This window comes from Vespa velutina, chromosome 4 (genome assembly GCF_912470025.1).
Source record: "Vespa velutina chromosome 4, iVesVel2.1, whole genome shotgun sequence".
NCBI lineage: Eukaryota > Metazoa > Arthropoda > Insecta > Hymenoptera > Vespidae > Vespa > Vespa velutina.
The window spans coordinates 9,923,380-9,938,959 of record NC_062191.1 but is presented as its reverse complement, the minus strand read 5'-3'; the positions used below and the strand labels follow the sequence as shown (position 1 = coordinate 9,938,959).

Genomic DNA, 15,580 nt, shown 5'->3' with positions numbered 1-15,580 from the left:
ATCGATAATACGTGTACATGTAGGAAAATATGTAGTCCTTTGAAAACATAAGACATTCTTTCAACTCTCAATCAATTCGATTTCATAATAGAAAAGTGCCTGATTCAAAGAATACTCGGCTAACGTGCACGAAGTCATCATCCTCATTAGATTTCCAATAATGAGTTGGTATAATGGATTATTGCGTAATTAACCATCGAGCCGCCCACGTTCGTTCAAGAACTCGAAGTTCAAAATTATCTAAATCTCGCTTTGAGATGAGACACACATTTAAAATTTTTAATAATCGTTAACTTCGATTTTAACTTAATGTCCTCGTTAATTATAATACCAACGTTTCTATTGAAACCAATGAATCAACTTTAACGATAAGATAATCTAGATTATTTAAATCTCGCTTTGACATTAGACATGTATTTGAAACTTTAAATAATGATTGTTCTCAATGTGTTCTCGTTAGTCATAATACTGACGTTTCTACAGAAACCAATGAATCAACATGACATTTTAACGAGTATTAATATTTATAAATAATCAAATAACGAAGGTAATGGAATTGCGTTTACACAAATTACGCTCCCCCTAAATCTCGAATAATGGGACGCGTTAGATTTATGGTTATTTTAACGCCACCCACGAGACGTTAGCGTGACAGCCGAGACGGTAAAACTTTCATGAATCCGTAATATCTACGAACCGCAGTTCCAATGTTGAAACGAGCAACTTGGCTTCCAGTTGCACGAGAACGCAATTACTTTTACATAAAAAGCCGGTTTAGTCGAGCGCTGTGAGGGAGCACGTTAAAGGTGCGAACACCGACGTCGTTTCGATGCGATAAAAGTGCCCGCCGTTTATGTGCTTCGCAAAGGGGCTAACATGCGTACCCTCCAGAAAACTTTCGAGGTGCAACTCGTAAACGAGGCTTTTCTTCGTTCTTACGAGACAAAGAAATCCGTGTAGGATAAGCCACGAGGAATTCCTCGACTATTTTCTGTGGCAAAAAAAAAAAAGAAGAAAAAAGAAGAAAAAAGAAGAAGAAAACACAAAAACAGAAAAAAAATGGTTTCACAGTTTACAAAACACCTGACGATAATTGGTAGTCAAACACCCATGAAAGACGCCTTTGATAATGGTAGGAACAAACTAGACATTGTTTTCCGAGAAAACACTTGGACGAACTTCGTCCGTTCTTCATCTTCGTAGCCTTCGATCGATTTAGCATAAATCATGCTAAGAGACTTTACGATAAATATTCTTTCGCAAAATAACAGAATGTAGAAATAATCTATGGTACCTAAAGTACTTTTACTTAATGCTCCGTACAATATTAGATATAACAGATAAGAAGTCATAGTCGACCTAAAATTGTCAATCTTATCGCAACATCGAAGATGTTTGTTCGTTCATTCGTTCGTTCGTTCATTCGTCCATTCGTTCATTCGTTCATTCATTCTTTCGTTGAATATAATTTAGGAGGATGACGATCAAGACGGAAGTTGAATCATCAATGAGAATTCTATTCTTAATAAGCATAGAAAAAGAAAAAAAAGTAATTATCGACTTATGCAACTCATTGTCATTTACATCCCCGAGTAATTTATTTGCTATTAGCTCTTATAAATGGTTAAATATCAAAGGAATAACGATTAATAACTCGCTTTCGATCGATATCGAAAAGAGTTTTGCTACTTGATTGCATGTAAAATATTTTGCGAGTCATAGAATCTCTTGCTTTAGGTTAGTAGGACGGTGAGCCCTGATGTGATAAAAAAGTGATTAGTTGAATTCGTTCCACGTCTGAACGTGATCGCTTAACAGCACCCATGTTGCAAATGTTGCTGTGTCATCGTTCGTGACTTTGTAACACCTTAAATCCAGTATTTAACGAGGATGAAAGGATAATAAAAATGTAAATAAAAATAAAAATACATGGTCTTTAGTTCGCAAAGAAAAACATCCGTTAAGGTGATCAAAACGGTGAAATGAGAACGGTATTATTATTATACGAGAGGCAACTTTGTTTTTCTATATCTGTAAATGATATTTGATTAGATACTACAACAGTTCTCTTTCATTTTTTTATCTTGCATAAATATTGATTGGAAAATCTGATAGTTTGGTACGAAGAGATTTTTAAATAGTACGAATAAAACGACAAATGGGGTTGCTGCTGATAGTCTCTCGAAGAAAGCCATTCGGATTGCTCCATGCATAATATATAAACGCACACGTTTCACGTAACGCGTTGATGACGAAACACAGAACGTTGGAACGGATTTCGGAAAAAAAAAACATCGTTACCTTGCAGAATAACATTTTGATTCTTCGAACGTGTCACTGACAAGAGACTTGAATTTTCACAAGCAGTTTTAAAGAGTTATTTGCAAAATATATTTCTATATTTTCTCTAAAGCAACTCAAATTAGGTCATAATAATGGCAGTATTAAAGATGACAAATTATTCCAGCTAATTGGTTAAAAGATAATTCCATTTTGGAAATAATAACATTTTCAAAAGGTGAATTTACCTTTATCGGTGCATATGCATGACGATGATTTGAAAACTCATGCAAAGGCATTTCTGCTCGAACACCTTGCGAAATCATCGTACGCGACGTAGCACGATGCGCGAAGATTAGCGGCCACAATACAGAGCCATCACTTTTTCTCCTTCTACTTCTACTTCTACTTCTCCTTCTTCTTCTTCTTTGGATCCAAGAAAACGGATAAGACTTTCTATTTGCCGGCAGTGCTGTGCACACCTATGCGCTTACCTGCTCACTGCGAAGGAAACGTCATTTACCGACATCCTAATTACGAGTTCGCCGTACATGTTACAATCGTTACGGTTTACGATCATTACATGTACAGCCATGTTGTACATACGTAAATACAATATATATGTATATACTCATATACATCCTTATATACATACTCGTAAACAAGCATATATATATACATGACATATGCACAAGCACATACATAGGTACATATATACGTACATACGAATATCATGCGTACGATAAATTGCTTTTTTCTATAAATACAAAAATTTTTTAACAATAAAGAAATCTATGAAGTAATTTGTCAACAACTGAAAAATTTAACGAGTCTACGAAATAATTAGTCAATGAAGATGATCTATCAATGAAACGAAAAGAAACGTCGATGATCGTCGAATATGACTAAAGAAAAATTATTTCACTTAAAACTTCTTTTTATTCGTCCATTAAATAACCTCACCGCATAGATAGATAAATGTTCATTTAACCTTTCCCTTACTAAAGATTGATTATAGTCATTTGACGTTAAATGTTCGCTATAGTGTCAATTAAAAATGACGATTACAATCATACGACAAAGTTCTATTTGAATTAAGAACTCTAGGTGAACGTAGTATACCTTGATATCTTCATTTATAATAGTTATATATTAATTTCACGTATAATTTGAATAATTTACATAATATAACAAAGTATCAGATGTTACGCTCGGCGGTAAAGTCTACAGTCGCGATTCAACTGTATCGTACAGCGCAGCAGTAGCATACTGGCTGTTCAACTTCACCGCTGTAAAAGGGTTAATAAAACGCGAATGTATCTTTAATAAATGACTATAGAAATGTAAGTACCTATACTACAGAGAAAAAGAAAAGAAAAAAAAAAAAAAGAACAGGTACGAAGTCGTAATATGAAACATTATTTCAACCCAAAAAAAGAAAAAGAAGAATATTTATCGAGACTATAATAATATATAATGGAATCGTCATTCTGTATATTTATAATTTGAAAAACAAATTGGATTTTTCTTAATCTTAACAGACTCTCGCGGGGCAACACGATAGCAACGATTAATTTAGACGATATGATATCTTTTCTTCATCTACCTGCGATCCTCGTCTTTGGAAGATATAATCGAAAGAGTAGATCAAGGGAGAGAGAAGGAGGGGGATCTAGAACTGGATTTCTTTCTACGATCCAACAACAACCGGTCACAAGAAGGAAAGTCGAAGGTAAATTGAAAATGGTAACGAGCACATCGTCTCGAAAGAGACTCCTTCGTCCTCGTCGTTGTTCTCCATGGAACAGGTGCAAAAACTTTAAGCGACGAGTTAAGGATAGAAATATAAAGAGAAAAAAAGAGAGAGAAAGAAAGAAAGGAAGAGAGAGATGGAGAAAGATAAAGAGAGAATGCCAGTTTCGATTTCAAGTTCGAGTTCGATCGCTCTCTCTCTCTCTCTCTCTCGCGCGGATTCTGAGAAAGCCAACGCGGTGTGCCAGTAATTTTTCACTCGTATATACTCGCATGGAAACCTGTTTAGAGTCTAGGTAGGTATGTGTAGCATACTCGCCTTGATACGAGTTACTCTCCGGGAAAATTGTCGATCGACGCACGTATTTCTTCGGGGAAGCAAAGAAGAAGAAGGACGAGGAGGAGGAGGAGAAGGAGGAGGAGGAGGAGGAGGAGGAGGAGGAGGAAGAAGAAGAAGAAGAAGAACTTGCACGACGTCTCGTCCTTCTTTTCCTCATTTTCTTTCTTCCTTTTCCTCCTTTGACAACCACGACGACCACAACGACGACTACGACTACGACGACTACGACGACTACGACGACTACGACGACTACGACAACTGCGACGACGAAGGAGTCTTCGCGTTCCCTTCGATTTTTCTTTACTCGTACGATACGTTTTATTGAACCAAGCCCAAGATACAGGCTCTCCTTGAACAGCAGATCATCTCCTTAAGAAGGGTCAAAAATAGAGCAAGGATCGAAACTCGTTAACTAAGATTCCTTTGGATTATTTTAATAAAAAAAAAAAAGAAAGGAAGAAAACGCATTTCTATTACAACATTTATATTATAAAATTTATATAAATTTTAATTGAATAAAATTCTTATTTAATTAAATCTTTAATTTATTATAATTAAATGTTTCTATTATATATCATAACGTCTCCTATAATACATCCATAGAAAAGGTAAATATTTTTTTTCTTCAAAACACCTTGCATTATTTCTCGTATTTCTTTTTTTAGCTGGTGAAAGTACGCGTCCAATGAAAAAAAAAAAGAAAAGAAAAGAAAAGAAAAGAAAAGAAAAGAAAAGAAAAAAGAAAAAGAAACCAAAAGTACATTCGTTTGGCTCGAGAGAAATAAAGCATTCGCAGGATCTTGAGAACCAACCGATCATCTTCTTCGTTTCTCTTTGGAACAAGTCGGATGCCGTAATCATCGGTACTCCAACCATTTCCTCCCAGCCCTCCCCCATTCAGTACATTTTACCGAGGATGTACCTTGAACGATGGAATGTAACGAGAAGACTGGTACGAAGAAGAAGGAGAAAGAGAAGAAGAAGGAAAGGATCTCTTCGTTGTAGAGACTTTAATGCCTCGTATCTCGAGGAGGAGATCCTATAAGAGAGAGCGAGGGAATAAAGACAGGCGCTTACGGTCGATACCATCGCGCGAATTCGAGGCGCACGCTGCCGACCTGCGTTACCAACAACTCGCGAGGTACTTTCTGCGATCGCCCCCTATTATTCTTAAACGGAGCCTCTATCAAGAATAAGAAGAGGACTGGGACTGACTAGAGAGGTAGGGTTTGGAGGGTGAGGCTAATGACGGACAGCAACGTGAATCTCGTTATCGAGAATCGTTACCTCTCGAAGAAGAAACTCCTACATTTTCTCCATAATCGACTATGGTTGGATCCTTTAACCAAACATAAGTACTTACAACGTTCGAATGAGTTAAAGGGATCGTATATACTTTTAAATGTGTATTTTATACCTGTAGAATAATTGAAGAAGAAAAAGAAGAAGAAGGGAGAGAAACAGAAACGACTTAAAAAAGATAACACGAAGTTTCTACGATATTTAAAAAAGGAATAATATAATTCTAAACGATTTGATTTTATAGTAGCTAAATTACGATTGCTATAAAGTCGAATCGGTGTGCTTCGAACAAATACGTAGAAACGAATAGTAAAAGAGAAAAAGATAGGGGGAAAAAAAGAAAAAAAGAAAAAGAAAATCGAAGAAAACGAGTCGATAACATCTCTCGTGCTTTAATGACCTAAGAGATATCCTATACCTCGCATGTAGACACGCGCGTATGCGTGAACATGCAAACCGCAAGGAGCAGGAAGATTCTGTAAGTACCGATCGCGTTAGAAGGACAGGTTGTATAAATTTGTGATACTGGTAACGTCAAGGTCGAGTTAACATGGCACGCAAGAGAACGACAGGGTCCACTATTGCCGATCGTCGGGTTCGTTCGTAATGACGGATAATGACATACGGTCCGAGAGTGACCGGATATAAATTTGCTCGTATCCCGCGGGAAGAAGGTACGAGATACCTTCAGACTACTTTCAAAGCCTTGGCAATGAAACGGACGATGCTCTGTATATGTTTACCGTAGAGCAACATCAAGTTTCCACCTGCGCTACGATCCAAGCTACACTTTGATTTCGATCTTTACGAACTATTCCTACTTATTACTTATTCGTTTTTCTTTCATTTCTCTCTCTCTCTCTCTCTCTCTCTCTCTATCTATCTATCTATCTATCTATTTATTTATCTATCTCTCTATCTATTTTTCTATCTATCTCTCCCTCTTTCTCTTTTTTCTTCCTCATCGATATTCATTTTTCACGGTAAAATTATATCGTAGGGATATCTTCTAATACACTTTACAATTAAGATTTCCATCGAATTTATTTCATTCGTTTCATACGTTTCACTTTGAACGAGTAGGTCTGTAAATATACGCGCACTTGGTCGAGTTAATCTTAATTAAATCTACTTCTATTATCTAACATGGCACGTACATTAATCTTCTCGATTGTACCAACGACACAGTCCTTCTCCTTGCGTTAGGATTAGAAAATGTGTGACCGTACACGAATACCAGTGGTATATACCTAGATAAATAATACCATCACTAGATAAGTAATATTACCAGATCTTACGTCTTGATAATGTTATCGAAAAGTATGGAATAACTTTGTGATTAGATTTTTATGCATTTAGTTATATAATTTATAAGAAACATTTGAATTAATTAAGGAACTAGAATAACGACGAGAGCGAAGCTTTGTAAAAAAAAAAGATAAAAAAGAAAAAAAAAGAAGAAGAAGAAGAAAATACGTTCGCTTCGAAAATAAAAAAAATAATAATAATAATGGTGTAGCATCGTTTAAACGTCGTAGAAACGAGGATGAAAATAAGATAAGGAATAACCATGGCTGAAAGGCAAAGGATCTTAAAAGTTCGTTCGAGTGCACCAAATTGGGCTCGCGTGATTCATTAAAAGTCATGTTACATGTCGTAAATAACGTTTGGGTAATCATAAATATCTTATCGTTAAATAAATGGTCAAAGCGGTATAGTTCTCGTAAAATAATTTCAAAAAGTCATAACGTCCCTATGAACGTAGGGAACAAACCAACGTACGTACACACACATATACACACACATACGCGCGCGCACACACACGCACATACAATACATGTACATACATACATACATACGTAACTATTTACGTATAGGTTTTCTTTTCTCCCATTTCTTTCTCTTTCTTGGTCCGAGCACGTACCAGGGCGACGAGCTCGGAAAAAAGATTTCACGTTTTATACATAGTACATTCTATTGCGCTCCTCCTTTCTGCATGCATATGCATTAGCTACGTCGTACTCTCTCGCACCTCGTAAACTAAGCTGGCATAGCTGCGTGGAAACTGGCATTAGTCCGAGAAGTCGTGTCTAGGGAATGAAAAGCCTCTTTGCGTGACAGATTTATCCGGTTACACGAACGAGTTATAATGAAAATACCGGAGAGAAAGGTTCTTCTATCATGAATTTACTCAAACACACAACGAACAGTTACATATACATACATATATATGTATAAATAAAGATAAAGTAGTTTTCTTTTATCATCGAGTATGGTTAAAAAGGAAACATTAAAAATTATATTTCTTTTTGTTTTTCTTTTTTCTTTTCTTTTCTTGTCTTTACTTTTATTTTATTTTATTTTATTTTATTTTATTTTATTTCATTTTTTCTTTCTTTTATTTTTTTCCGTGATTTACTGAGTAAGGTATAATAAGGTATAATAAAGTAGTAAACGTATTATCTTGCCTATTTTATTAAACAGCACACGGTCAAAGACGACAACAACCAAGTACAAAACCCACCTGTGTGTTTGCTTTATCGTGATCAAGTGCCAATAGAAAGTGCGAGCACGCGAACAATTTGTGACAACAGTTAGAATACGGCTCTTTCAGAATCGCATAGAGTTGGCGCGCGTCCTCTTCGACGCCGAAGAAACGTGCTTCCGCCTTTCTAAGTGCATGCAAATTAAGTGATTCTATTAAAGGCAATCGATGCATAATCTAATCACGAGCAATGGAACGCGAACGAACTTTTTCTGTCTTGAAAATAGCCAAGCCTTTCTTTTTCTTTTCTTTCCTTTTTTCCATTTTTTTTATTTTTTTCTTATTTTTTTTTCTATTTTTTCTATTTTTACTTTTTTTTTTCTTTTTTTTTTTTTTTTTTTTTTTTTTTTTTTTCTTTATTCCTTTAAGGATAACCTAACAATTATTTAAATCCCTCCTTGTGCATAGTCGATAAAATACAAAGTAGATGTGAGATAGTCGAGGGTACGAGTAGATATCGTCCAAGTAATCCTGCCCCTTACAATAACGCACAAGTAACAATATAAATAATGTATGAAGAAAATCTCATCCGCTTAACTCGCGCTCGACATTGGTGCATCCTTTCCGAAGTATCCTCCAGTTCTATGAGGGCTAAGGATATAGTATAAAAGTCTACAAGAGTTCGTTGATCTTTCGATCGGATATACTTGAAGTCGAATCATTCTTATTGCTTCTTTCTTATTTCTTTTTTTTTTTTCTTTTTCACTTCGATATTTCACCCCTCGTTGTTATTACGATAAAATGCTTAACGCGATAGCCATGAAAAACATTTTTCCAAAGAATGCGTTCACAAGCAATTATGCGATATTTGATACCAGACATGAAATTCTCGTTAAAATCCGACGAAATTTCGAACTTAAGAATAGCGAAGACCATAAAGTAGCTTCGGAAAGGCGCAAGGCCTTCTTCGTGCGATCGCACTTTCACGAAGGCGTTGGAGCAAAGGTCGTTCATCGTAGGCATAGTATATACAGATAGAAATAGAGATAAAGAGAGAGAGAGAGAGAGAGAGAGAGAAAGAGAGAGAGAGAGAGAGTAAAAGAACAACAAAGTTCTCGGCATTTAGCATCGTTCCAACGATTCTGACGTTGCGATTGTCGTGTGATTATCGTGAGGTAAAGAAAGAAAGAAAAGGAGAGACAGAGAGAGAGAAAGAGAGAGGAAGAGAGAGAGAGAGAGAGAGAGAGAGAGAGAATTATCCATTCGTTCTTCTCTCGAGTACATAAACCAGTACGGATTACTAAACTACGGTCGATCCTGGGGCTAATTAATCGCGTAATTATATTCCATAATTGCCTTGGTACGCGTCTACTCGGTCTTCTTTTAACTCGTAAGAGCTAATGGTGCTGTTTATAATGGATAGATTTTAACTTTCGCATAAACATTTCTCACGTTTAAAGGGAAACTTTAACTTTGCTAGATGGGGATGTAAAATGGAGGATGAGGGAGATAATGTGGAGGTTATTGCATCTCTACGTTTTATTAGGCAACGGTCGTGTCGTCGTTTTAAGAACGAAAAATAATTATTGCGATAGCTCTTTCTCTCTCTCTCTCTCTCTCTCTCTCTCTCTCTCTCTCTCTCGCTCTCTCTCTCTCTCTCTCTTTTTTCTTCTTTCTTTCTTTTTTCAACAACGCGTTCAAACACACTGTTACCTCATATAAGCTGCTTATGAAAATACAATAAGTAATATTTTCGAAGAGAAAATAGAAAATAAAAAAAAAAAATAAAAAGAATAAAAAGAAAAATAAAAAAATGAACTAACCTCTGTCGACGCGAAGACGAACGTAGCTTTCGGTGGTTGTAAGAAAATCCTCATATTCCAATCTCGATCCATCATGATCCTTGGCGTAGATCAGCTCAAGTATGAAGATCGTCAAGAGAAGTAGTATCGTCATTGCCGATGAACGTGTCGCCATCATTTTTATTTAGTTTTATCAAAAAACAAAAGCTTTATATCTTTTTTCTCTCTCTCTCCCTCTCTCTCTCTCTCTCTCTCTCTCTCCCTTTCTCTATCTATCTATCTTTATCTATCTAACAATTTATGTATCTATCTCTATCTCTCTTCCTCTTTCCGCGCTCACTTCCGAAAGGGCCGGTAAAAGGAACGTCCGAATTGCGTCACATCTTTGTCGTATCGCGTGCGGCTACTCGCGGGCCCTTACGTTCAATCTCGTCGACGCGTACGCTGAATGGAAGGACGAAAGGGAGTTGCGCGCGCGGGAATTTTGAACTCGCGACCGTCCTATCTTCGATTCTTCCCATGGACGAAATACAAATGGATTTACGTACTCGAATCTCAATTACCTTTACGAATATCTAAGCATTTTCTAATCGATATTTTTGCAACATTTGCCGATCGTCGTACTTCGCGTTTCTTCTCATCATATCCCGAAATAATCGATCGTGAATCAGATCCACGTAAACGTGTGTCTCAAAAAAAACTTTGGGGAATGAGGATGTTTCTTTGGATATTTCTCTCTACTTTTTTTTTCTTTTTATTGTCACCCCACTGTATGTATCTGTCTGTTTCTGTGAGTGTGTCTCCCTTTCTCTCTCTCTCTCTCTCTCTCTCTCTCTCTTTCTCTTTCTATCTTTTTTTTCTCTCTCTTTCTCTCTCTCACTCGCGTGTGATCCGACAACGGTACTCGACAGCACGTTCGTCGTTGGCACCTGTTTTCTTTGAAAGAAGTGTGTGCCTGCCAGCCGAGTCCATGCTGCACTGCTAAGTCGATCGTCAGGTGTTTCAAGCTGGCGCCGAGCGACCGCACTGCCATCTGCCGACCTCTCGCCGTACGACTATCAGCCTCTCTCTTTCCCCGTCTTCCCGATCGAGCTTTTCATTCACGCGACCCCCCACTACCATCATCACCACCTGCACCCTATCTCAGAAACACGTGCATGATTATAATACGTTAATGTAAGTTTCTAATAATTGATTTTATTTTATTCGAATAAATCATCAAAACGTTAATTGATATTGTATTAATATTGTCGAATAAAACGTACTCATTGATAATATTTTTGCATTAATCATAATCTTTTTCCGTCTCTTCATCAAAAATAATGATTTAGACATTTTCCTAAGGAAAAGGAAGAAACAGATTGAAAAAGGACAAAACATTAATGGCATCTTTCACGGCTGGGTATTTAATTAAGCCCGATTACTCCGTTTGACGAAGAGAAAGAGAGAAAAAAAAGGAGAAGAGAGAAACAGAAAGAGAAAGAGAAACGGAGAGAAAAAGAAAGAGAGAGGTAAAGAGAGAAAAGAAAAGAAGGAAAGATAGAAAAAAGCAGTTGGTACAGGAAGCGATGAGTTTCGAGTACTTTGCGAGCAACGGAGCGTGCTTCAAGAGGCCCGTTACAGGACACAAAAGCATTGGCGTAGTCGTTTCATAAAAGTTCCTTGACGAATCAAATTGGCAAAAGACGAGATTTTGCTTTGACGCCTCTGCTCGATGCCGGTGCAACTTCTTCTCGTCGGTATTCCAAGGGATTGCGAACTATGCCGACCTTAAAAATTATCGACACGCCGACTGAAAATAATGGACAAAGACCGATATAACGCTTACTTTTTTTTCTACCTCTCTGTCTCTCTGTCTCTCTCTCTCTCCCTCTCTCTCTTTCTCTCTCTTTCACTCTGTCTCTCTTTCTTTAATTCTATCCCTTTGTATCCCACAAATTATCCCGTAGATTTTCATCCCAACAAGAAAATGAACAGTCGGTGTACTTGTCTCAAAAAGACCTCGGATCGATCATAATTCGCCGCGATCCTCCTTGAGACTCGTGATCCAGGGCATGATTGAGAAAGATAAAAAGTATATTAATAATAAATCTCAAAACGCTGAAAGTAATTTATTGGTTATAAAGACGTACGAATAACAATATCAGTAGCGGTTGAAAACATTGAGACAAATTGTACCTTTAATAAGTCAAACTTTCGCTTTTTCTGAAACCGGCTTATCCCATTCGTCGTAAGGCGCCTTATGTCTTGAAGATTTTCACAGAAACAGTAAGATCGCCTGGAGATTACCAAGAAATATCCTGCCGCTAATGAGAAAACAAGGTAGCTCGTTGTTTATGTTTCTCACGTACCAGTAATCTCGAAGCCTTTGTTGCTTTCAGTCCCTAATGTTAAAAAAAAAAAATCGTATACTTCTTAACCACGCCAAATGAAAGACCTGCGATCATCCTTTCGCTTACTAGGTTAAACTAAGTCGTAAATACGATTTGTTAGAAAATGACTAATACTTAGGTAAAATAAAAGTATGTTTGTGTGTTTTTATATATATATATATATATATATATATATATATATATATATATACATGTAAAGTAAGTATCTATGTATGCATTTCTGGTATATCGACGACAACAGAAAGATAAACGAAACTTAACGTTCACTAACGTAAAAAAAATTCTCTTAGGGGACTCTATGTTTCTTTACAAGCACCGTTTTTTTTTTTTATTTTTTCTTTTCTTTTTCTTTTCGAGCCCTCCAAGAGAGAGACATATTCACACGAAATCCGGTTCTACTGGTTCGAAGTTAGTTTCGAAGGCAAAGCTTAGTCGTGGTCGAGCGAGAAATCGACACTTTTACCGATTACTCCATCGCGTTACATCGCTCTCCGACGATGAGCAAGCTTATTATATGTAAAAAAAAAAAAAAGATCAACGAACTGATAAAATCAACGAACAATTGGTTCATGAAGTTGAAACAGCAAGACCTGAGTTCTTTAATTAAGAAACTTCATATTTTATAAAGAATATCATTAGCATAATACTCAAATAATACACACGCACACATACATATATATAATTTCTATTTAAAAATGAAAATATTTGCAAGAGGATCATCGAATGATCATACGATAAAAATTTATTTGTAAAAAGATAGTTGCTTTCTTTTTATCGTTCTCTTTTCTCTCTCCCTCGCACCGCAAATATTCACGAATAAATGAAGGGACATTAGCGGCTCTCATATTACAGGGTGCCGGGTATCCTCGAAAGGACCAAATTTATTACTTCAAATTGGTTGCAAAATACACCATAACTCTTTTCAGATTTATGAGCCCGTGCCGGCAGGCGGAACGTTGACGATACGAACGACGGGTAACTACCCTAAAGCTTTTACTATGTCCGCTGTATATGTTCACCTTATGTTGCTCGTTGTTCGAAAGACCAAGTTCGATGTCAAATCAAAAGAAAAAAAAAGAGAAAAAAACGCACAGTAAAGATCCGCTTCTTAGGATGATTTTTATTGGCACTAACACGCTCGTCTTGAAAAACGTTGTAACTGGCGTTACGGAAGAAATAAAGAAAAAAAAAAGACGAAGAGACAAGACATGCCTAAATATTCATACACGATGCATCATGCGCGATATATCGATTCGTTCGAGGTATACGTCGCTTCTCTCTTGGGTTCTTGCCGAATCGAAAGTCTGAGAATAGTAGGGCCGAGTCAAGGAGGAGAGAGAGAGAGAGAGAGAGAGAGAGAGAGAGAGAGAGAGACAACCACGGTAAAGAAAGATACAAGACGTTCACGTGCGGAGGGTTCGATTAAAAATCGAGCTCGACGTAGGAACAGAGAGGTGGAATAAATTTTCTTTAGGCTCCTCGTTAATTAGCATCCTTCGTGTTTTCGATTCAGAGTAGAGTGGCACTAAGGCCTCTAAGGCAAACGGGCCTCTTCCGTAACGATCTTAACTTTTACACGTAAGACCAGTTATGTCTCTCCGCGTAGATCGTCTTTGTTTCCGATTAATTAGAATAGCTGCTAATGCGCACAGACATCGGGATATATCCGCGTTAGAAAAAAAAAAAAAAAAGATATAAGAAGAGAGAAAAGGCGAAAGGGGTAAGGGAGAGAGGGGGCGAGATACATTTCCTGTACACGCGCCATTAATTAACATTCTCTATTGTATGTAGTATATACGTATGTGTGTGAATACAAGTACGAGTTCGTTATACGACAACTACGACACTTGTCGTTCTTTTTTTTATCTTTCACTCATTCTCTTTGAAGCATATTGAAAAGAAAGTACAATAGAGTATAAAAAATTAGTGTATCATAGTGATGTTATAAACTAAACTATTTCTCTATTACATAAAATTCTTTCTTAATCTAATTAACCGAATCACTCTTAGTCACGAATTAATTCAAATAATTGGAATATTAAATCCTCTTTCTTTCTCTCATCCTCTCTCTCTCTCTCTCTCTCTCTCTCTCTCTCTCTCTCTTTCTCTTTTATCCTCTCTCTCTCTCTCTTTCTCTTATCCTCTCTCTCTTTTTCTTTTTCCTTTTACCGTATAGAACTCGCATGTATGGATCTACCACTTGAATGATACCACAGCGGGATAGCGTTCAATATAGTAGGCGCGCATCTAATTTCTACGAACGATCAGAAGATTATGTAAATAAGAGGTGCGTGCAGAACGCAGTACGGAATAATAATTTCGATGGAAGCGCTAAAAGTACAGGTCCACTCTCAATATACATAAATACGCATGCATGCACACGCTCAAACAACGAATATTCTCGTACTTTATTCTCGATTCGATCTCGAATATCCAGAGCTCTTTTCATACGTATTTTCTAGGGAACGCTCCTTCGCGGTCCAACGTTCTCCTACATTCGCTTTTACTATCTCAGACTCACGATCTGCAGTCACATTGTGCGTGCGTAGAAAAATTTCGAGCATGACTTTCCCCTACTGCGTGAATCGCTTTATTATTCTCATCATAATTTCTTAACACGAGAACGAGATAGAAAAGATTTCCTTTAAAATCAAGCGAATTCTTTAAGCATAAAATGTGTCAGATGTGTCATTTATTTAATAATCATCTGTTTTCTTGTAAAAGAGAATGTAATAATAAAGAGGATGGATATCTCGTTATTATAGAAAAAAAAAAAAAAAAGAAAAAGAAAAAACGAAAAAGAAAAAAGAAAACAAACAAAACAGAAACACCTTCAGACAAATTCTTCCACAAAATATAGTAAGTAAAGATAAAAGTAAACGATAATAATAAGGATAGTGACTATGTTGTTTCCCATGAATATATGCGACGAAATATGTTATACGTTCGTGTAAGCGTGAACTTAATTGTTTCTCTCGCGTTTTTGCACGACGAAATGACCTCCTCTTCTCAACTGAATCCGTTGCCGTCCTCCTTAAAGTAAAAACACGAGGTTGTCATTTCACAGGCGCATCGATCTTTGATAAAACTTTATCGTAATTCGAAATTTGCAATGACAAATTATAATCCATGAACAAACTGCGACATACATTGAGTGAGCGAAAGTAAAATAATGTCGATATCTCGATTAACCTTCTTAATTATGAAATATAATGAAAGGGTAATC

General features: G+C 36.7%; 1 protein-coding gene across 3 annotated transcripts in view; it reads right to left on the bottom strand.

Annotated features, from left to right (window-relative positions):
• LOC124948311 (serine-rich adhesin for platelets-like) overlaps positions 1–10,995 on the bottom strand; it is a 131,313-nt gene extending 120,318 nt beyond the window's left edge. The window contains exon 1 of one of the 3 annotated variants that reach the window (XM_047491750.1): positions 9,983–10,995. In XM_047491750.1, the coding sequence (XP_047347706.1) occupies positions 9,983–10,139 (157 nt within the window). In that variant the 5' untranslated portion in view covers positions 10,140–10,995. The remainder of the gene's footprint in view (positions 1–9,982) is intronic. The other 2 variants (XM_047491749.1, XM_047491748.1) reach the window with 2 other exon arrangements.
• Between the last annotated feature and the right edge of the window lie 4,585 nt (positions 10,996–15,580).